This window comes from Mauremys reevesii, linkage group 1 (genome assembly GCF_016161935.1).
Source record: "Mauremys reevesii isolate NIE-2019 linkage group 1, ASM1616193v1, whole genome shotgun sequence".
NCBI lineage: Eukaryota > Metazoa > Chordata > Testudines > Geoemydidae > Mauremys > Mauremys reevesii.
Window position 1 is genome coordinate 292,110,295 of NC_052623.1, and position 22,204 is coordinate 292,132,498.

The window sequence follows — 22,204 nt, forward strand, 5'->3', positions numbered from 1 at the left end:
ACTTAGACTTCTGTATAGCATTTGACTTGGTACCACATTACATTTTGAGTAAAAACCCTAGAACTATATAAAATTAACATGATGCACATTAAATGGATAAAAAACTGGCTAAGTGATAGGTCTTAAAATGTAATTGTGAATGGGGAATCAACGTTGAGCGAGTGTGTTTCCAGCAGGGTCCTGCTGTTCTTCTTCCCTACCCTATTTAATATTGTGATGGATGCCTACCCTACACCAGGCCTGAGTAGAGAGAAAGGGCCAATTAAGCCTGCAACAGGCTGCACCTGGGGAAGAGTCAGGGCTGATAAGCTTTTAACTGATGAAGCCCAGCTGGGCAATGGTCAGGCTGAGCTGTGATAAAACCAGGAAGTGGAGCTTAAGAAGGGGGCTGCAGCAGAAAAGGTCTGTAGTCACTCTCTAGGCTTAGAGAAGTAAAGGAGGAAACCTGGGGGGACAATAGAAGCCTTAGGATCCTGGTCTTGAGAGAAGGGTGTACCTAGAGAAGGAGCCTGATCAAGGCTAAGTAGAAAGCTGCCCAGGGAAACAGCAGCAAGGTTTGGGACAGTGCAGCTTTTGGCTGCTGCTTGTAGTAGCCTAGGCTGGAAGAGAACCTAGCATATCTTTTAGGAAAACCCACCCTTCTTGATTTGAAAATGGTCAGTGAGGGAGAATCCATCCAATGGTTAATTACTCACTGTTTAAAATTTACCTTATTTCTAGTCTGAATTTATTTAGCTTCGACTTCCAGCCAATGGGTCATGTTATACCTTGCTCTTCTAGACTGAAGAGACTATCACTAAGTATTTGTTCACTGTGTAGAGCCTTATAGACTGTAATCAAGTCACCCTTTAGCCTTCTCTTTGTTATGCTAAATAGATTGATAGATTTGAGCTATATGGCAAGTTAAAATATTTGCTTTTAACTGCTTCTTTTACTTTGTTTAGTCATGGTTGCATTTTTTTGGCCCTCTTATTGTGGTGTGTGTGTTTGTTATTTTTTTTTATTTGGGGTATACATTTAGCCTCTATTATGGTGCTTTTTAAAAGATTTCCATGCAGCCTGTGGGCAGGTCACACTAGTGGCAGTTTCTTTTAATTTCTGTTTAACTAGCCTCCATATTTTTATATAGTTTCCCACTTTTGAAGTTAACTGCTACTGTGTTGGGTTTCTTTGGTATTTTCCCTGCCTACAGGGATGTTAAATTTATATGAAACAGCCCTGTGAAGGATGGCCTACTCCTATAGAGGGTGTGCAGGCTGCACGTCTGAAGGGATAGTTTACTCTTTTACATCTCCGTCACAACTGTTTCCCAAAAGTGACTGGATACTAGTGAACAAGTAAATGTCAGATACACTGTAAGCGGCCCAAAGAGTGCTTAGCTGAAACTCTCTACTTTTTTGGATCAGTGATTTTAAATTGCTTATTAGCCTTTAACAGAAAGTCAGTGATTGGTAGCATCTTGTCCCAATGGCAGTAATAACTGGCTATGACCAGTCTGGTAGTTTGCAATCCCCACTGAGATGCTAATTCCGTAAGCTTGATTAGGTGCTTTATGGATAGGATTGGACTTGAGTATTCACTAAAGTGCTTTGTTGAATTGTGGCCTGAGACAGTGCTGAGATGGCATAAAGAATATAAGGAACAGTTTATCAGTAGGGTGGATATGGTTTGCCTCTTCCTAGTGCCTAATAATTCACTTTTACTTACTACATAGGTTGTCCACACAGGTGTCCTCTTTTGAGCACAGACTACATGATGATCCTGCTTTATAAGGTTTTCTTGGGTAATTGCCGCTACAAAGGCAGAAAAAAATTCTGTTAGATGAATTTCAGTGTACAATTTTAATAAGATCATACATTTAAGGTATTAAACACATTCAGGGCCGGCCTTAGGGAAAATGGCACCCTGGGTGAACTTGCATTTTGGTGCCCCTGGGCCCTATGGGTGTGGTGCCCCCAATTCCTGGTTCTCCATGGGCTCCTCACCCTCCCACCCCCACCCCTGCACTGTGCCACCTTCACCCCTAATCCCTGCATCCCCCTCCCCCACCCACGTGGGGAAACTGACCCACCTGGATGCACAAAGCAGCTGGCATTGCTGCTCACTCCCCACTGGACTGCTGCTCCTCTGGAGCTGCATAAGGAGAGGGTGGGAGAGCAGTAGCTGCTGATGCCTCAGCACAGCCCAGGTGGGGAAGTGACTTGAATGAAGGGAGCCCTGGTGTTGTGTGTGTTGTGTTGAGGGAAGTGTGTGTGTGCCTGGTGGGTGAGTGTGGCCAGGAGGCAAGGCATGGAGGAGTGGGTCTCTGTGGCCTGGGGTGGTGCTGGACTGTGAGGAGGCAGGGAAAATGTGTGTGTTGGGGCACTAGGGAGTGGGAGTTCTGGGAAGTTGTGGTGGTGTGGGCAGGGAGGTGCTGGGTGGGAGTGGTGGTGTGTAGGGTGCTGTACATTTGTGGGGGGGAGGTGCAGGGCATAGTGGGTCCAGTGGGGGGGCCCTCTGGCCATAGGGATTTGGTGAGGGGCTGTTGCAGAGGTGCTTTCTGAGTTCCCAAGGTGTGCTTCATCCCTGCCCTGCCCCAGGCCCGGCCCCCCACTCCACCCTTTTTCCCGCAAGGCCCCATACCCACCTCATCTCTTCCTGCCCTATCCCACATCTTTTTGAGTACCCCCACTGCCTTCACTCTGTCTCCTTCTGCCCCTGCTCCTCTCCCTCCCCCCAGCACCTCCTGCCCACTGCTGAACAGCTTATCAGTGGCACACTGGAGATGCTGTGGGCAAGGGGGAGGAGCTGATTGCCAGGGCTGCTGGTGGGTGCTCAGCACACACTATTGTTTTTCCTATGGGTGTTCCAGCCCCAGAGCATGCACGAAGTTGGTGCTTATGGGTTGTCGGGGGGGGGAGAGGGGAGGTGCTATGTGGCATGGCATGGGCCCGGCCCTGAGGAAAGGGGCATGCTAGCAGCACAAGGCCAGGCGGGGCGCTGTGCATCTGGATACTGCCGGTTTGTAAATAGTGCCCTTGCACTGGGCTCGGCAGAGCGGGGCCGCCCCTGCCATGCCCCACTGCCCTGGCTGGTACCTCACTCTGGGGATTGACGTCCCCACACCATGCTCCATTGCTCCCATGGGGGCCCACAAATACATATGATGCTGGGCCCACAAAAGGCTGGTCCTGAATACATTAATATAAACTTCTCGGCATATTTTACCAACTGGTAAAACCATGTGGAAAACAAACTTTTTTAAACCATTCTTTGTGTTCACTCTTCTCCTTCCTCTATTAAAGACAACTGCATTAAAATGCTACCTTTCTCTCCAAATAGAAAAAGCTAATGATTTATAAATCAAACCCTGCATAAGTGTAAAAAATTTCTTTAAAATGAATATCTGGTAGGAGAGCTTGGCTGCAACGAAGGTAGATATAATTGAGAATTTTCTGTAGGCAGGAAACTCAATACACTCCCAAAGTAACTTTCAGCAAAAGATTTGCATGCTCTTTACAACTGATTTAAATTTCTGAGATAGGCTTTGATTAACTAAAACATTTAAGAACTTGCTTAACTTGAAGCGAGTAATCCTACTGAAGTCAATCGGACTTAAAATAAGAATATGCTTTAAGTGCCTTGCTTAATTGGGACCAAAGGGCTTAATAAAAAAAGACCAAACCAACAGCACTGACTTCTCTCAAATTAGTGCAGGCTGTGAGTTGAAAATTAGGATATCGTCCTAACTCTTGATGAAAGATTCATATGAAGGCTGTTTAACTGAAGTATGCTGGATCTGATGAATTCATCTGCCTGTAAGATTAATGCCTGAATATCACTCTGGAAGGCAAAGTGGAAGTAATTTCATACAAAGCAGATACCTCTATAAATGAAGTGGTGAAATGAAGAGGAAAACTCAGATGGTAAAAATCTAATGTATTATGAAAGCTTGTCACAAATATAAAGCCTCTGAAAGCAACATCCTTCTAGAATAGGGGTAACAAACTCAAATTTGATTGCAAAATGATTTGTTGGGGGTACCAATGAAACACATCCACACACCTTCCTATTAATGGAATAATTCCAGGCTAATTTCCTAGTATTTTATTTTAAAGATCTAATGTGTACTGTAAAGTGCTTTAGAATCCCTATGTAAAAACCAGGTCCAACATACCTTCAAATTCCTGATTTAGTAGGACCTTCTCCCACTCCCGCCCCCTACTTCATATTCTTTGGCAGCCAGTAGGCCATTTCACAGTTATGCTTCTCAAGCTCTTTCAGTCTAGTGACATGTTGGCTAGATTATTCTCTGGAGAAAACAATGCAGCAACCTCCTGAACTGTAATATTTGTGCCCCTTGCTGCCTATAGATGTTCCTCCCACTGCCTCCAGTGGTTGGATACCTGGAGTCCCAGACATTTCCACACAACTGGAGATGAAACAATATTATCTTTGTTTTCCAGGTGTATACCTTTACATATTCTGGGACAAAAGAAACAGGCTAACAAACAGCATAAAAGTGTCTTCCTTCCCAGATACACTGTAAAGAGGAATTTAGCCAAATTAAAGTATTTGCACTTTTAAAATTCACCAGAGAGGTTTTTACATATGGATAATTGATGAGTCCTGAATTACTGCTGTTTGGTCAGAGACTGGGCTTAAGATGTACTTTTTTCTGTATGCTACAAAAAAAATAAAAAAGGCGGTGGCTCCTCTGCATGTAGATATGGAAACTATTAGGACACAACTCCTAGCATTATGCTGTTGGGAAATCTTATGGGGCCAAGATACTTGCTTGTTTTATGTTCACTGACGGTTGTAACCCTTCCAATCTCTCAGGGTCCAAGTGCCTCCCCTCTTGTCCTCTCCCCTTTTCCAGACACCTTTCCTTCTTAGAGTTCTATAGCTAGGCCCAGGAGTTCAATAGCTTTGCATTCTTTAATGGAAATGTTTCTCTTAGTTAGATTACTTTTGGTCACAGAAAACAGGGAAATTGCCCAGCATTTTTTTTAAATGCTGGGCAATTTTACACTAGTATAATTTAATACAGCAGCATTTTAATAAGCCATACAGGAAGTGCGGTATTAATGTCAGTTTGTATCCTTATAGTGAAGTATGCTTTAACAGTCCCTCTCCCCCACAGAGACTTTCATTGTGCATGTTCTTATACATGTTGCCTTGTCTCAGGTTCGACACAGTTAAGGCACCCAAACAACCTTAACTTTGCCATATAGTGATACCAAGGGAGGGGAGGAGGGTTGATAGAAAAAGAAATTGTGAAATTTAATCTAGGACTACAAACACTAAAAATGCATTAATCATATTGTATGGTTATTGCATGGTGTTCCTACAGGACAGAGTTAAGGCTATTTGGGTGCCTTAACTGTGCATTTCTGTGACTCAAGATGTTTGCATTTATTTTAAGATTATTTATTTTAACTTTGAATTTCCTGGTTTTAACTGCTTGTTTTGGGGTAATCACAATTCCTCATTACTCTAAATCAGTGTTTCCCAAACTTGGGACACCGCTTGTGGAGGGAAAGCCCCTGGCGGACTGGGCCTGTTTGTTTACCTGCCCCGTCTGCAGGTTCCACCGATCGCGGCTCCCACTGGCCACGGTTCGCCACTCCAGGCCAATGGGAGCTGCTTGCTTGGGAGACAGGGGGAACCACCCCTCAGCACTCACCAGCGGCATGGCTGGGGCTGGGCCACTGCACTTCCCGCTGCCGATGAGTGCAGGCCCGGCCCTGCTTCTGTCCTCAGGGGAGTGGGGCCAGGAAGAGGCAGGACGGAACAGGAGCAGGGGCAGGGGCTTTGTGGGAGGGGTGGGGTGGGGTGGGGGCAGGGCTGGAGCAGAGAGGCGGTGGGAAGAAGCGGAGCAGGGGCTGGAGCAGCACGCAGTTGCACAGGGCACCAGGAAATTTGGTGCCCCAAATTTCCTGGTGCCCTACGCAGCTGCATACTTTGCGTATGGGTAAGGATGGCCCTGCTCTGAGGGAGGCCACTCCACCTCACTACACCATCTAGTAACTGATAGCCAATAGACACGTTTAGTAGAGTAAGTGTCAGCAAAGAGTCTTAGGCCCTGACCCGTTGGGGCAGGGCAAGGCAATTAGTCTTTGTCATGAACATACAGCTAAGGGTAGCATAAAATCCATCCTTTACTTGTAAAGGGTTAAGAAGCTCAAATAACCTGGTTGGCACTTGACCAAAAGGACCAATAAGGGGAGAAGATACTTTCAAATCTGTGGGGCAAGGTTTTTGTTTTGTGCTCTCTTTGTTCTCTGAGACAGAGAGGGACCCAGGCAGGAAAAATACATCTCCTAAAGCCATATCTGAAATAAGCATCTAAGATTACAAAGCGTAAGTAATAGCAAGGAAATGTGTTAGGTCAGGCCTGCACAACTCGTAAAGCGGCGAGGGCCACATTCCTCCAAAGAAAACAGCTAAGGGCCGAAACCTCCGGGCCCCGCAGAAACACCCTGCCCCAGGGCCGCCCAGCCCTGCGGAAACAAACCCTCCTTCCCCAGTGCCGCCCCACCAAAACAGCTGTGGGCCAAAAAGGAAGGTTGGGGATGGGGAGGTGATACTTGATTTTAAATCAACCGGGGGCTCCCAGGTGAAGAGGTGGCTGGGAGCCCTCAGGGGCAAATTAAAGGGCCTGGGTCTCTGGCGGCTGGGGGAACCCGGCAGGGCTGGCTCTAGGTTTTTTGCTGCCCCAAGCAAAAAAAAATTTGGCTGCCCCCCATCCCAGCCCTGGGCTCCCCCCTGTACCCCCCTGCTGCCCCAGTCCTGGGCTCTCCCCCCACTGACCCACACCCCCTGCCACCCCAGCGCTGGGCTTCCCCTTTTCCTCCCCACCAGTGCCCTCCCCCCACCCCGCTGCTGCCCCAGCCCTGGGCTCCCCTCCACCAGTGCCCCCCCCCCACTACACCTCTTGCCACCCCAGCCCTGGGTCAGCAGGAATTTTGGATGTGCACAAAACACAGACAGGATTGGTTCCCGTATGGTTACAGAGCTGCAGTAAAGTGGAACAATTTTCAGCTTGTGTGATTGGAGGATATCTGGATGCATATTATAAGACTGTCCTCCATAAATGAGGAAAAGTTGAGGTGCCTTTATTATTCTTTTGTTCCACTCTTTCTTTTTATGGGGAATTTGCCAATGCAATATCACTGTCTTCCTTTTAAACAAACAAAAAGGCAATGGCTGTTGAAAATAGCAATTCCAGTCCTAATAAGCATTTCTTGCTCAATTTTATCCTACTTTTTCTACAGCAAGTTACAGTAGATCAGTATATTTGATTTGGGAGAAATGAAGTAACAGCTGCCCAAACTGAGCTTGAGCACCTCTGAATTTTGAGGTGTTCAAATCTGGAAGGCAGGTGCTGGGTGGGGGGGCTGTGGGCTCCACCGGGGAGCATGGCAGCAACATGTCTGGAGCTGCATGGAGCCAGACATGCTGGTCTGAGTGACAAGGTAAGGGGGCTGGGGGTGGGAGAAGGGGTAGGGGGTTCCGGGGGGCAGTCAAGGGACGGAGCAGGGGGGGTTGGATGGGGCGGAGGTTCAGGGGGGCAGTCAGGGGACAGGCAGCAGTTGGATAGGCATGGGAGTCTCAGGGGTTCATTAGGGGACAGGTAGGGGGTGAGGTCGTGAGGCTCTCAGGAAGGGGCAGTTGGGGACAAGGAGAAGGGAGGCTTAGATAGGGGCTGGGGTCCCAGGGGCAGTTAGGGGCAGGGGGCAATCAGGGGACAAGGAGCAGCGGCATTTAGATTGGCGGTTGGGATTCTGGGGGGCAGTTAGGGCAGGGGTCCATGGAGGGGGCAATCAGCAGCCACGGGCTGGGATTTAAAGGGCTCTGGGCTCCCCGCAGCTGCGGGCAGTGCAGAGCCCTTTGATTCCCTGCCGTGGCTGGGATTTAAAGGGCTCTGCACTCCCTGCGGCCGCGGGGCCAGCCTGGCTCGGCCCACCAGAGAATGGTTCCTCCCTGTCAGTCTCAGAGGGGGGGCACTCCATCTTGCTACAGGCACTGAAACACCCATCTAACTTTGAACCAATTATCTGGTTCATGCATTTAGAAATTACTCCACAGAGAGAGCCTACAATGTAAGGCCTCTCCTAGTGCAGAAGTTCCCTCCTCTGTTAGAAGGTGTAAGATTTACTAACAAAGCTCACAAAATTAAAACTACTGACAAGTGATATTATACGGGGCCTTTATCCCTTTGCACCCCTTTGTGGCAAGATGGGAAGTTACACCAGCTGACACCATACTCCTTATGCCATCACACTCAGGTGTTCATCTTCCAGCCGTCTGTATAAGTTCTTCATAGTCTCTGCCCCCTTCAAAATAATGGGGAGTTGGAAGTTCCATGGTTCTAGTGGTGGCTAAATAGCCCTAGATCTTCTGGATTTAGAGCGTTCTTCTTCAAAGTCCTTCTTCAAAGTCCACACCATTGGGTTCCAGCTCAAGCTCTCTGCTTGGAACAGCCACAACCAATCCTTCAGTCCCTGGCCACTCCTTGAGCTACATCTCCTCCTCTGTAGACTTCCCAAGCCTCTCACTCTTCTTCTCCCTCTTTGCTGTGTTGCTTCTGAGGCAGTTTCTCACCGGTCTATTGGAGGGATCCTCTTTCTGGAAACTGCCTTTCTCCTCAGGAGTTCCTCCTTTGAAGTCCTTAACCTTTTATCATGCCTAGATGCTTCCCTGGCTAATTAACTACCTCCAGGTGAACCTGAGCTACCCCATTCTCCCTGGTGGAGCCTGTCAGAGGTAGGCTAGTCGTTGGGCCAGCCAACTTCTGCCAGGCACCATTAATCAGAGTTCATGGGTCTTTAGATGCCTGAATTAACTGAGTATTGAATCATTTCCCTGATTCCACACACTAAACTACTGATGTGTATGGATTCCAATTTATTTTTAGAGGAATAAATATTATTAATACTGTCTTCATTTTAAAATGTTTTAAAAATAACTTACCTTGGTACATAGTTGCATATAAAATGTGCCGCATCTCTTATTCCGGCAGCTATACGACAAAAAGCAACAGCACAGCCCACCTTATGAGAATTATCCCAAACAACCTAGAAGAAATAAGATTTTTTTCTTTTACAAAATAAAGCTTAAACTGTGCTCAATGTGAACTGTTCTAATAGCCAGGAGCATCTCAGTTCTCATGAGAGTCCTTTGATTTATTTGCTTTGTACAGCCACCTATTACAATACAGAATAATAAAAATTACTTACCACTTACTGGAGTTCTTCAGGATGAGCTTCTGCACGTTTGCACTTGTTGGATCAAGGAATGTGTACCAGAAGTTTCCAGAATCTTCTATGCAGCAGTGTCAGTTGGTCACTCACTCTCTATTTCCCCTTCCCCTTAGGGTTCCCACAGTAAAAAGGGGGAAGTGGTCCCAACTATTCCTCAATTCCTTCCACTAATTTTAGGAATTCTTAATCCAAGACTCCAGGAAAGTGGGTGAGATGTGTAAATGTACACAAGCTCATCTTCAAAAACTTGTTACTGGTAAATAACCATTTCTTCTTCAAATGGCCTTTGCACATTCCCACTTATGGGAGTTTAGCAAGTAGTACAACCACCAGGAATGCAAGTTGAGGAGTTCTAGGTGACAAAGACAGCAGAACTGCCAAAATAAGCATCAGTTCTGGATCCCAGTTCAAGAGTATAATAGAAGCGACAGCATCTCTCGCTCTCCTAAATGAAGCTTCAGCTGCCAAAAAGAACTACCTGATGCACGTATAGAATTTTGCTTAACATCCTTGTACATTTTTATGATGACAATGTGAGGGAATGCTATGGAACCTTCCTGAGATCTAGTTGAGTACACTTTCATATCTCCAAGTAGTTGAACATATGCTAGGTCATAAGAATTGTGATTCATAGTCTGAGTCACCTGACCAGTCTTTGAGCTGTGATGGACTGATCCCTGATTTCATTCCTGTAATAGTGTAGGGAACTTGTGGCTAGGTTTGTTGTATAGGGGAATGCCAGGATTGGATGAGGGGTCCCAGGTCCCAACCACACATTTTTGTACAAACACCAACCCTCCCTCTGAGCAGGTCAGAGTTAACCACTGGAACAAATACCACACTTAACAATACGACACCCCTTTTACTTAACCCAGGCAAAGACAAGAACAGGCCCAGGTCAGTAACTGTAGCAGGGGCTATATAGACTCCTTTGCCCCCGATACAGTATGCAGCACACTGACACACACACACACCCTGCCAGCTAGACACATACTGACTATCTGCTCTGCACCAATAAAAATCTCCCCTCCCACAAAACCTGTTTGTGCACTTTGATGCTGGCATGCATTGTGAGGATGGGTCTTGCTGCGTGGTCTCAGCAGTCCTGTTGGCTTCAAGCTGTAAAAGTCCTATTTTGCAAGCCCCAGTGTAGCAGCTAGCTTTCATCCAAGCAGCTCCTAGTTCATGCTCTGCACTCTGGTGGTGTCTCCATCTCTGCCCCAGCTCAGAGTTGCTGCCTATGTTCATTCTTTCTTTTGTTTTTCTTTTTCTTCTCTTTCTAAATCTTCCCAAGCTTGTTCCCTGTCCTGCCTCTCCCCAGCCATTGCCTCACTGGCTCAAACCCTCCCAGGTGGTCTGTAGTTAATTCTGTGGCCTCGGTTTGGAATGGCACTCCCTCCAGCCAATCAGGTCTGTGCAGAGTAATGGAGAGGAAGGAAGGGAGGGAAAGGGAGAAGTGGCTCTATCCAGTCCCCCAGGTTGGTTCCAGATGGATAACTTAAGGACCTTTGGACATTCAAGTTATGGTGCCTACCTCCCTGGATGTGAATGTATCTTGATGAAATAGTGAGGCTAGTAACCTGAAAGCAACTGAAATCAGACACCTTTTTAGACAGCAATTAAGGTGATGATGCAAGTAAGACCACATTTTCCATATAGAATATGGCATATGGAGGGCTAGCCACCTTTTGCTTTTGGATCAAGTAAAGTATTATTTGTGTGTGTGAAGTTCCAAGGACTAGAAGAACCTGCACACTTTCTTGAGGGCCAAAGTCTGGATATAGATTTGGATGTCCTGACAGCTGAGAAAAAATAGTTATGTCAGTCTGGCAATTGGTGAAAACTCTTGGTGCCGCAGAAAGGCCAAAGTTTAGGATTCAGCTTTATTGATAGAGGTCTCCTACTACGCAAACTAGAGTACATTCATTGGAACAGACAGATTAAGATATAAAAATAGATGTTTTTTGAGGGTGTCTCATCACATGTGCTCCTTTTAGCTCAATGTGATTGATGGGCAGCCACCATAGGCAGAACAAATATTTCTGATTGGAAATAATCAAGAGGTCTATCTCTGGCATCCACAGAAAAGTGACATTGTCTTGAATCAGCTCCCTGAGAGATGACATGACAGGGTAATGCATCTCGAGATGAGGAAGTCATATAGCCAACTCTGCTTTATAGCAGGCAATTCTCACCTGCAGAGGGGTGTGGGGGGGGCAAGGAATATACCCTACAGACCAATAAGCCTGGGTAACTTGTCTTTACCCCTAAGTGTGAATCCAAAAGCTCCAGCCTACTGGTTTTTCCCACTGGCCAATGTCACTACCTAAGTTCAAGTGAGTGTAAAAATATTCATCACTTTTTAGGGTCCAGAAACAGAAGATCTGCCTCCTCCAAGATGGGGGGATTTGAAGCTGGGACCCTCTCAAATGTGAAGCTTGTTTACTACTCACATCCAAAGAAGGGCTCAGTGAAGACCCAGGATGAGAGTTCTTAGGTGTCTGTAGCACCAAGGCAGGGCTCAGCAACACACAAAACAGCACTGATGGTAGTAGCCAGTATCAGATATTAGGTATTCTATTCTATATATTTTTTTGTTTCAACCTTATCACTGTAGTGTTTGAACATCTTGCAGTAATGCATCAAGCAACATGGCTAACATCTGTCACATGTACTACATTTCCTCTCTTGTCCTCTCTTCAGGGGGGAAGCTGTACCTGTACTGATGGAAGAGGCGGCTGGGTCCTGTGAGGGAAAGGGTTTCTGTGTAGGGTTTCAAAAGTGATACATGAATCACCAGATTAATCTTCAGAGAGCGGGGTAGTTGGAGTTCAAAGGTGACTGGATTAACCTGTTGAAGGATCTTAAAAGGACCATGGAACCAAAGTAAGCATTGAGGATATTGAGGGGCAATTAGATGATCTGGCACCCTTGGCAATTAGAAGAAACAGGCAGTTGGGACAACACCCACTTTTATAACCTCAGAACTCTACATGAGGGAAGGGAAGAGGTGATTGGCCCCCACTGACACTTATTCTGGAAGTTCACAATACACCTGCCTTGGTCCCGTAAGTGTAGAAGCCACTTGATGAACTGTCAGTCACTCTGGTGGCTGTTAATAGGCTTCACTGCATGAAAAAATGCAAGATCAACATATAAGCATAACTCACAATCTGGTGTTTCATAATTAAAATAAAGGATGAAGTATTTCGTTTAAATACCCACTTCTATTGGCTGTTAGCTAACAATTTGAGGCTTCAGAGAGGTAAAATGTGACTACATTTGCCATACTGGAAAACAATTCTGTTTCAAAGTTCATGTGGATTCACAATCATTTAAGATTTTCATAAAGCTTATTTACCTTTTTGATACAAATAAAAGAGAGTTATATTTCTGTCAAATAACAAGTTACCTCTTTTCTTACCCCCTGTGATGGGGCGTCTTCCTACACGGGCCTGTAAGGGGTTAATAGAGCCCTAGGGAGGCTGAGAGAAAAGCAGCCACTAGGAGAGGGGCTGCAAGGAGCAGCCAATCAGGGCCTGGCAGGCACTTAGAAGAAGACTGCAGGGCAGAGTGGATTCAGTAGCTGCCTGGAGCTCAAGGAGGGGAAATCAGGCGCCTAGTCAGGCAGAAAGAAGCTAGCACCCTAGACAAAGCAGTGCTGCTAGCAGGGACCAGGAGAGCTAGAGAGACCTTCTGGCTGGCAGCTGGGATTTGCAGGCTGAGGCCCTGAGGCAAGGGCAAAGAGGGTGCTGGGGCCATAGGAAAGTGGTCCAGGGAAAGGTACTGATGAATTGGAGGGGATGCAGCATGTGGCTGCCATCTATAGGGTCCCTGTGCTGGGACACGGAGTAATGGGTGGGCCCGGGTTCCCATACCCTCCCCCCCCCCACTGCATAGAGCATGATACAGCCAGAGGGCTGTGTCATGAAGAAGATGCTGCGGTCCTTGGAGTGATGTGGGTCCAGGAGCAGAAGTGACGACGGACAAGGCACTACCAGTAGTGGGCATACTGACCTAGGGAGCTAATCCCCAAGACGGCCAGTAGGAGTCACCAGTGTGGTGAGTGGAGCTCCATCACACTCCCCATTTTCCCCTACAGAATTTTCTTTATTTCTTATAAGATTGAAAAACTTAGAAAAGAGGACTGAGGTGCCTTGGCTAGATTGAACGCCAAGTTAGAGAAGATTTCTGTTTACAAAAGTTAACATAATCACAGTACTAGCTAGGAAGTTTTTCACAGTTGTTGTGTAACCCAGGGTGATAGTTTTCAAACTGTATCTTAAGAGTTAGCAGACAGTATGATGATGGGGGCTGTACAAGTATCTAAATGGAACACTGAAAGAAAGTGGGGGTATGGGTCACTCACTATAACAGCTATTTTCCACTAACTGGTAATTATTTATTGTCTCCACCAATTCTAATTCTTGGGATTATGCTTTGAGCTGTGTAAACTGTTTTAGCAATGAAAATTGTTACCTGAGTATAATGACCACATGTTTTAGTACACTTGTTAGTCTGAAGATTGTAGTGCTGGACTTCGTCGGTCCATAATTTGATGGCTTCAGGGACACTAAATAACCCGTAAGGTCCAGTCCAGATATTTTCTCCAACATGCCCATAATGAGGATGGGACATATATTTTTCCATTAAATACGGACTATGTTCAAAAAGGCATTTTTTTGCCCATGCCCTCGCAGTCCGTGCTAAAGCTGCATCCCAAGTCTGCAAAACAGTAAAGTTGAAGAAGCTATGCAGAGAGTTAAATTACAATGGCGTTTGTATCCATCAGACAAATTAAGGTAGAAAATGAATAGCTATGAATTGAATTTGACTAAAATTGTCATTCTGTAAAACTATACAAATATTTTGTTCCCCTTCTGTCATCCAGTCATGCACTCCAAAATCCTGTCTTTAACTTACCAGTGAACTTTAGAGTAGCTGTATAGAAATGTAAACTGACTTACTCATAGAAGAGCGACAAGGTGGATGATTATCGAATCAACTTCTGCTGGTGAAAGAGACAAGCTTTTGAGCCTACATAGAGCTATTTGTAAGGTCTGGGAAAGGTACTCAGAGGATATGACTACACAGAATCTAGATGTCTGCATCTGGATCATGCCAACTGACTCCGTCTTGCAGGACTCGGGCCACAGGGCTGTTTCATTGCTGTGTAGACTTTTGGGTTTGAGCACAAGTCCTGGGACCCTCCCCCTCACAGGGTCCTAGAGCCTGGGCACCAGCCAGAGCCTAGAAGTTTATGCAGCAATGAAACATCCCCACAGCCTGAGCTTTGTGAGCCTGAGCTGGCTGGCACAGGCCAGCCACAAGTGTCAGTTGCTAAGTAGATATATCCAGAGTGTGACAGCTAAATACAAAGAGGAACAGATTGTTGTAAGAGACCATTCAAAGTGAAGTGGGCAGTTAACACTTCTGCAGATGTAGAACAAAAGACAGTTGTGTTATAGAATGAATCACCTTCTATGACTCATTGCAACATTTTATTTTATTGTGTTGCTGTAGAAAACTTTGGTCTGGTCTACACTACAAAGTTAACACCACCAGAGAGGTCCTTTGGGGCCATCTGCCTGTCCCAAGTCAGGGTAAAGGAGGAGGGTTGGGCGTGGGGCTAGCAACTCTACCCCGTAAAAATCAGCTTGCTACAGAAACGCCAACAATAGAGTTAACAGAGACTTTTAGCCTGGAAAAAGAAGGGTCTTCAACTCGAAGACGCATGATGCTGGGTGGTGAAAGCCGCGAGGAAGCCACTAAGCCGATCACCCTTCTTACAACCAGGAGGATCACATGGAACATGAGGACCATGTACGAGTCAGGAAAGACGGCGCAGGTTGCAGCAGAGATGAGGAGCAACAACCTGACCCTACTAGGCATTAGCGAGACAAGATGGACGCAAGCTGGACAGAGACGACTGTTGACAGGAGAGCTGTTGCTGTATTCAGGACATGAAGAGAGCAACGCACCCCACACACAGGGAGTAGGCTTCATGATGTCCAGTCCTACTGTATGGAGCTGAAACCTGGAGGACAACCAAAACAACCACCAGGAAGATCCAGACCTTCATTAATAGCTGCCTCAGAAGGATTCTCCAGATCCGCTGGCCAGACACCATCAGTAACATCCACCTCTTGGAGAGGACCTGTCAACTCCCAGCAGAGGAAGAAATTAGAAGGAGAAGGTGGGGCTGGATAGGACATACACTACGCAAGCAACCAACCAACATCACCAGACAGGCACTGCGGTGGAACCCCCAAGGCAAGCGGAAAAGAGGCCACCCAAGAAATACCTGGCGACGCGACCTTCAGGTTGATAGCAAAAAAATGGGCTATACCTGGAACCAGCTAGAGCGAATGGCCCAGGATAGAAGACTCTGGAGATCTGTGGTTGGCGGCCCATACCCCGGTTGGGGTGACGGGCATGAATGAATGAATGATGACACTACAAAGTTAGGTCAACACAAGGCAGCTTATCTTGACCTAGTTGTGCATGTCTCTACACTTAAATTTGGCTCCCACCAACATGAGAGCCCTGTTACACCAACTTAATAATGCCATGTTCCCAAGTGATATAGAGCCAAGGTTGATGTACTTAGGTCAACGCAGTGTGAGTGTAGATTACTGCATTACTTAAGTTGACCATTATTGTCCCCCAGCAGCTGTTCCACAATGCCCAGTGCTGACAGCTCTGGTCACCATTGTGAACTCCACTTCCAAAGGTTACAGAGACTGGAAGCCCCTCCCCCCCCCTTAAAGCCCTGTTAATTTTTGAAATTCCTTTTCCTGATTGCCTGGCTTGGCGAGCACACCAAGCAGCTCTCCACTGTTGAGTGCAACTGCCAAGCTGACCATGCCAGCTACATGCTCCAGATACACAGACAGGAGGTATTGGATCTCCAGCCATAGAATGGTGGATATCTATGAGCAGATTGCTTGGGGATTCAGGACAAGGGCTACAACAGGGACCAGCAATGCTGCGTGAAAGCCAAAGAGCTTTGGTAGGCATACCAGAAGGCTAAGGAGGCCAACAATTGGTCTGCAAACCTGCCTGCTTTTACAAAGAGATGCATGCCCTACTTGACAGAGCCACCACCACCACCCCAACAGCACTGTGTATACATCCAAAGAGCCCGAGTCACAGGCCTCTGCCGTGAACTGGGAGAAGGAGGTGTATGGAAGAAAGGCAACCAGGGAACCAGCTGCCCAGTGAGCCAGGATCTGTTTTTGACTCCACTGCAGTCCAACCAGTCCCACCAGGCAAGCATGGGTGAGCCCAATGCAGGGGAAGGAACCTTGGGTAAGTGTGTGTAAACCCCCACCCCTTTCCTTCCTGGGTTACTTGGTAGCAGGCAACACTCACCTGTGTGCCTGGGTGCCTGATGTTGACATTAAAAGAGATCTGGAGTATCCCAGTGGTGGCAAGTGGCACAGTAAGATACGTACCCATGATGTACCACACTCTACATCAATACTAGCACTCCTGGTGAGTACGCATATGGCCAACACAAGGAGCCAAGTATGCATATGCATAAGCAATGTACTAAGTGCAGCATGAGTGTAGATATGGCCTTAGTTTTCAAGATCACTTAATAATCATTGTATAAAATTTAAAAAATACATTTTTGTTTTTAAGTAAGAAGTGACTGAAATTATTTACATTACTTTACACACAACTGGTTTTTCTTTTTGTCAAATAGTTTATTTGGGAGTTTTAGTGTTCACATATCAATCAAGCAAATGTCAAATTGCATAAATACCATAGTTTTGGTTCTGTGTGTATTACTTCTTTAAAAACACATTTTCTGAAACAGAGCTTATGGAAACAGGTAAATACACATAAAATCCTCCAGCCAGTGGCGCATTATCACATGGGCCAACGGGCCCTGTGCCCAGGGGCCCCAGCCAATTTGGGGGCCCTGCAGGAGAACCAGAACCAGGCCCCAGCACCTGCTCCTCCTCTCTAACTGGTGCCCCACTGTTCTGTTCCTTTCCTTCCCCCTGAAACCTCACCCTGTGGCTGGGCTGGAAGATGGAGCCTGTGGTAAGGTAAGCATATTCGCTCCTTGTGTGGAACCGCTCACCAAAACCCCGCAGAGCTGGCCGAGGGGCCCCCTTCCCCCATGCGACGTGAAGCTGGCCTGAGCGTCCCATATGGCACATAGGTGGCCTAAGGCGGCCCCTGTTTCCCCATGCGGCACGGCGCTAGCCCAAACCCCTCTCCTCTGCCTTTATGTGGGGCTGGCCTGAGCCACCCGCCCAAGCCACCCTCCCCTAACTTTTTTGCTTGTGCCCCCTCTTACCAGTCCACACCCCACACCCAGGATCTGGGGGCCAAGGTCGGGGCCAGGAGTGGGGCCATGCCTGGGAGTGGGGCTGGAGCTGCAGCTGGGGCTGGAGCTGCAGCCGGGAGCAGAGCCGGGGCTGAAGCGGGACCAGAGCACAGCTGAGGTCAGGGCAGAGTTGGGCCCCACTGCTCCCCCCAAATGTTTTTCCATACCCCCTTGGGGGGCAGGCCGCACAGTTTGGGGATCATCACCCTTCACTGCACTCCCCCACCACTATATTGGTTACTCTAATCCTTTGTTTCTTGGAGAATAAGGATTGGCTTGTTTGTGTAGTCTTACTGTGAAGAAAACTGGCTTAAATGAATGCAGTCCATTAGTTGTAACTGAAATCATGAAAACACCAGGAAATTGTGTCAAGAATATCCTGGTATCTGTCTACTGAGATAAATGTTGTTAAGGCACATTCAAAACTGACTCCACCACAAGTGACTGACTCTGGTTGGGATAATTCTCACAAGTGGAATATTAATGTTAGCTGCACCCTCACTAATGCACATCTCTTTGAACACTAGGTTTCTCTCCTGTGCTGCCAGATATGCATTAAAGGGAGAGGATACTTTCCTCCCCATGCCTCGTGTTACCAAGACCATGAGTGGAGGGATTAGGTTCCTGAAATTCCTTACTATTCAGCACTTGTCCTTAGAGAATGAGAGATTTTTGTGGAACATCTGTGTGAAATCACACATACAATAGTTTTCTTAAACAGATTTATTAATAGAGAGAAAATGGTAAGTTATAAAACAAAAGAAACAGTTTGCATATCTGAAAGGGCACGCCCTCACACTGGTATGGGGGAGGCTAATGAGCTGTTCTGGGCCTGTTCTGTAATAATAAGGCCTTTGTCTGCAGCCGTATTATAAGGCCTATTGTAAGGCCGCAAGACAATTTGTTTACATTTACCATCTGCAGGCATGTCCGGCCGCTGCTTCCTGCCGCTCCCATTGGCCAGGAACAGCAATCCACAGCCACTGGGAGCTGCGGGCAGCCATGCCTGCGGACAGCCAATGTAAACAAACTGTCTTGCGGCCCGCCAGCAGATTATCCTGACGGGCCGCAGGTTGCTCACCACTGACCTATAAGCTCCGACTATATTAAAAGAGCAGCTGAGTAGCAGCCATTAGCTGAGAAGGTGGAAGTCACATCCTCACATTCCATCTAAACTACATTAAAACAATGTAGTATCAGGCTGCTAAAGAAACCCTGTCCTAATAGCACCCACTATCACCAGATAAAGAAACAGATCTTAAGATGGTTAAACAAAACTTAGTTTGATAGCATTCTGTCTGGCAAGAAATCACTTATCAATAGTTGCGGTTGTGAAATCCTCATTTCTTTATTGTTTTGTCATTTTATGTTTCTGTCTGTTACATAATTAATTTTGCTAGGTGTAATTAATTAAGTTGGTGGGGTAGCACTGGTTAGAGAATTTTAAGAATTTTGTTATATTGTTATGATTGGTTAGTAAAATTTTAGTATAATGATTGGTTAAGGTATAGCTAAAAAGGACTTAAATTTCATGATGTAAACTGGGGTCCAAAAGGAAGTTCTTTGGGAACCAACTCCAGAACACAGCCTCAAACAGAGCTGCCAGACCTCAATACTCTGCCAGTGACACCATGCAGAACCTGGAGTCCCCACAATGAACCTGATCCTGACTGGCCATCAAGAAAAGTTCATCTGTCTTATTGGGAGTGGTAAGCATTGTATGGGTAGTGTGTGCATTCTGGTTTTGGTAACAGTTAATAAATAGAGAATAAAGATATTAGTGTGTAAGGCTCTTTCACCGGTAAAAGACCCCACAAACCTGAAGAGTGTAAGGTTACACCTGAGCCCACAGAAGGGTGAGGGTGGGTACCTAAATTGACAGGGTTATGCCTGAGCCCTAGAAACAGGGTAAGGGTGGTGTCCTAAAGTGTAAGGTTATGCTTGAGCCCTAGGACAATGATCCCACACTTTCACAGGCCTTGGGTGGCAGGCCAGTCCTCGCCCACAGACAACCTGCCAACCTGAAGCATATTCTCACCAGTAACTGCACCCTGCACCATAGTAACTCTAACTCAGGGACCAATCCATGCAACAAACCTCGATGCCAACTCTGCCCACATATCTACACCATCAAAGGACCTAACCAGATCAGCCACACCATCACCAGTTCATTCACCTGCACGTCCACCAATGTAATATACGCCATCATATGCCAGCAATGCCCCTCTGCTATGTACATCGGCCAAACTGGACAGTCTGTATGGAAAAGGATAAATGGACACAAATCAGATATTAGGAATGGCAATATACAAAAACCTGTAGGAGAACACTTCAACCTCCCTGGCCACACATAGCAGATCTTAAGGTGGCCATCCTGCAGCAAAAAAACTTCAGGACCAGACTTCAAAGAGAAACTGCTGAGCTTCAGTTCATCTGCAAATTTGACACCATCAGCTCAGGATTAAACAAAGACTGTGAATGGTTTGCCAACTACAAAACCAGTTTCTCCTCCCTTGTTTTTCACACCTCAGCTGCTAGAAGAGGGCCTCATCCTCCCTGATTGAACTAACCTTATAATCTCTAGCCTGCTTCTTGCTTGCATATATATGCCTGCCCCTGGAGATTTCCACTACATGCATCAGACAAAGTGGGTATTCACCCACGAAAGCTCATGCTCCAAAACGTCTGTTAGTCTATAAGGTGCCACAGGACTCTTTGCTGTTGTTACCCTTTATGTCTCTAGCTAGTTTAATCTTGTTTTGTGCTTTGGCCTTTCTAATTTTGTCCCTACATGCTTGTGTTATTTCTTTACATTCATCCTTTGTCATTTGACCTAGTGTTAACTGGCCACTTCACTTTGAATAGTCTCTTGAAATTTGTATTAACTACTTATGGTAAATAATCTGTTCCATCTTGTACTTAGCTGTGATGCTGGGAGTACCTTTCTGAGACCTGAAGAAGAATCTCTGTGTAAGCTCCCCTCAAAAGCTTGTCTCTCTCACCAGAAGTTGGTCCAATAAAAGATATTATCTCACCCACCTTGTCTCTCTACTATGCTGGGATCAGAATGGCTACAGTAACAATACACACTTTGGATCCCTAAACATTTCTCACCAGTCAAGCTGCTTGACATTTTATTTTCACATCCATTGTTCTCAGTGATGGGATGCTGCCCTCATGTTAGAAACTAGATAAATCCATCACGCTGGCCACAGATGTTCCCAGGCCAGCCTATGCTGTGAGGAGGGCAAGGAACTGATGAGAGAGAGAGAGGTGTGTGTGTGACACCATCAAAGACTACAGTCCCCATGATGCCCTGTGGCACCTCCCAGTCCCAGAGGTAGCTTGAATTTCCTCTCTTGTCAAGTTTCCTTGGCTGCCATTAAATAAGATATTTAAATAATTAAATATAATTATAAACGAATCACTCCCTCACCCTCAACCCTGATGAATGTAATGTGTGGGTCTGATCAAGAGGTGAGGCTGCAGCTTCCACTGCAGTAAAGGAGAATTGTAACGGCCTGGCCCCTTTTCAATATCCCTTTCTAAACAAGAAAGGTCCTCTGTACACTGCAAATCCAACAGGCCTGGGGGGAGCCAAGTTAGAACCGGGTAGCCCCTGGTACCGAATGGTTTACTCTTGCAGTGAGAGGGTTGAATAGTGTTTCTGAACTGGGCAGCAACTCGACAAAGCTCAAGGCTGAAGTTTTATGTGGTGGAAACGTTAAAACATGTTTTGGTCCTGTCCACAGCACACAGTTGATCTGTATTTAACGGTAGTGTAAATGGCTCCCCGCCTGCTGGATTTACATTGTAGATGAGGCCTTTTTGTTTAATCTGTAAAATAGGAACAATTATACTTCATCATTCCCTTTATAAAGTGCTTTCGCAGCACCAGCCATTTAAGTGTTAATTATTCATTAATATTTTTATTTTTCCATTTCTGACTCTTAGGTTGCTTCCAGCCTTGATCTTTCATAGGGGCTATGGGACAGCGCCGCCTCCAAAGTCTCCCGAGGGACAGCGCCCCCTCCAATCAGCCCCTCCAACGTCCCCCGTGGGACAGCGCCCCCTCCAATCAGCCCCTCCAACGTCCCCCGTGGGACAGCGCCCCCTCCAACCAACCCCTCCAACGTCCCCCGTGGGACAGCGCCCCCTCCAATGTCCCCCGTGGGCAGCGCCCCCTCCCACCACTCCTCCTCTTGTCTCCCACGGGGCTGCAGCCCGCCCAGCCCCCGAGCGGCCCCTCCCTACCATGTAGAGCATGTTGGCGGCAGCGGGCCGGACGGCGGTGCGGTGCTTGTTGTGCTCCCGGACGCAGGCGTCGATGAACGTCTTGTTGGTGATGATGGGCAGGACCGGCCTGGCCCTCCCGCGCTGTGCGCCGCACATACCCGCCAGCACTCCCAGCCCCAGCACGGCCAGCAGCCAGAGCCGCATGGCGCCGCCGCCGCTCCGAGCGAGGCTGCAGTCACAGGCGGCCTCTGCCCGGCGCCTGGCGCGGCCCCAGTCCAGTTCTCAAACGGCTCCCCAGGCGCGCTCGCGCTGCGACGGTCTCTGCAACGGTCACAGAGAGAATCTCCCGCCCCGGGGCGAGCCCGACCCCCCGCTC

The 22,204-nt window shown here is 47.0% G+C and overlaps 1 protein-coding gene across 1 annotated transcript in view; it reads right to left on the minus strand.

The window, feature by feature from the left end:
• The window catches only part of LOC120395613 (glioma pathogenesis-related protein 1-like), a 42,920-nt gene extending 20,747 nt beyond the window's left edge, over nucleotides 1-22,173 (minus strand). Inside the window, exons 1-4 of the mRNA XM_039520191.1 lie at nucleotides 21,847-22,173; nucleotides 13,728-13,973; nucleotides 8,959-9,062; nucleotides 1,708-1,793 (exon numbers count right to left, since the gene is read on the minus strand). Of these exons, the coding sequence (XP_039376125.1) occupies nucleotides 1,708-1,793; nucleotides 8,959-9,062; nucleotides 13,728-13,973; nucleotides 21,847-22,032 (622 nt within the window). The 5' untranslated portion in view covers nucleotides 22,033-22,173. The remainder of the gene's footprint in view (nucleotides 1-1,707; nucleotides 1,794-8,958; nucleotides 9,063-13,727; nucleotides 13,974-21,846) is intronic.
• Nucleotides 22,174-22,204: the final 31 nt, after the last annotated feature.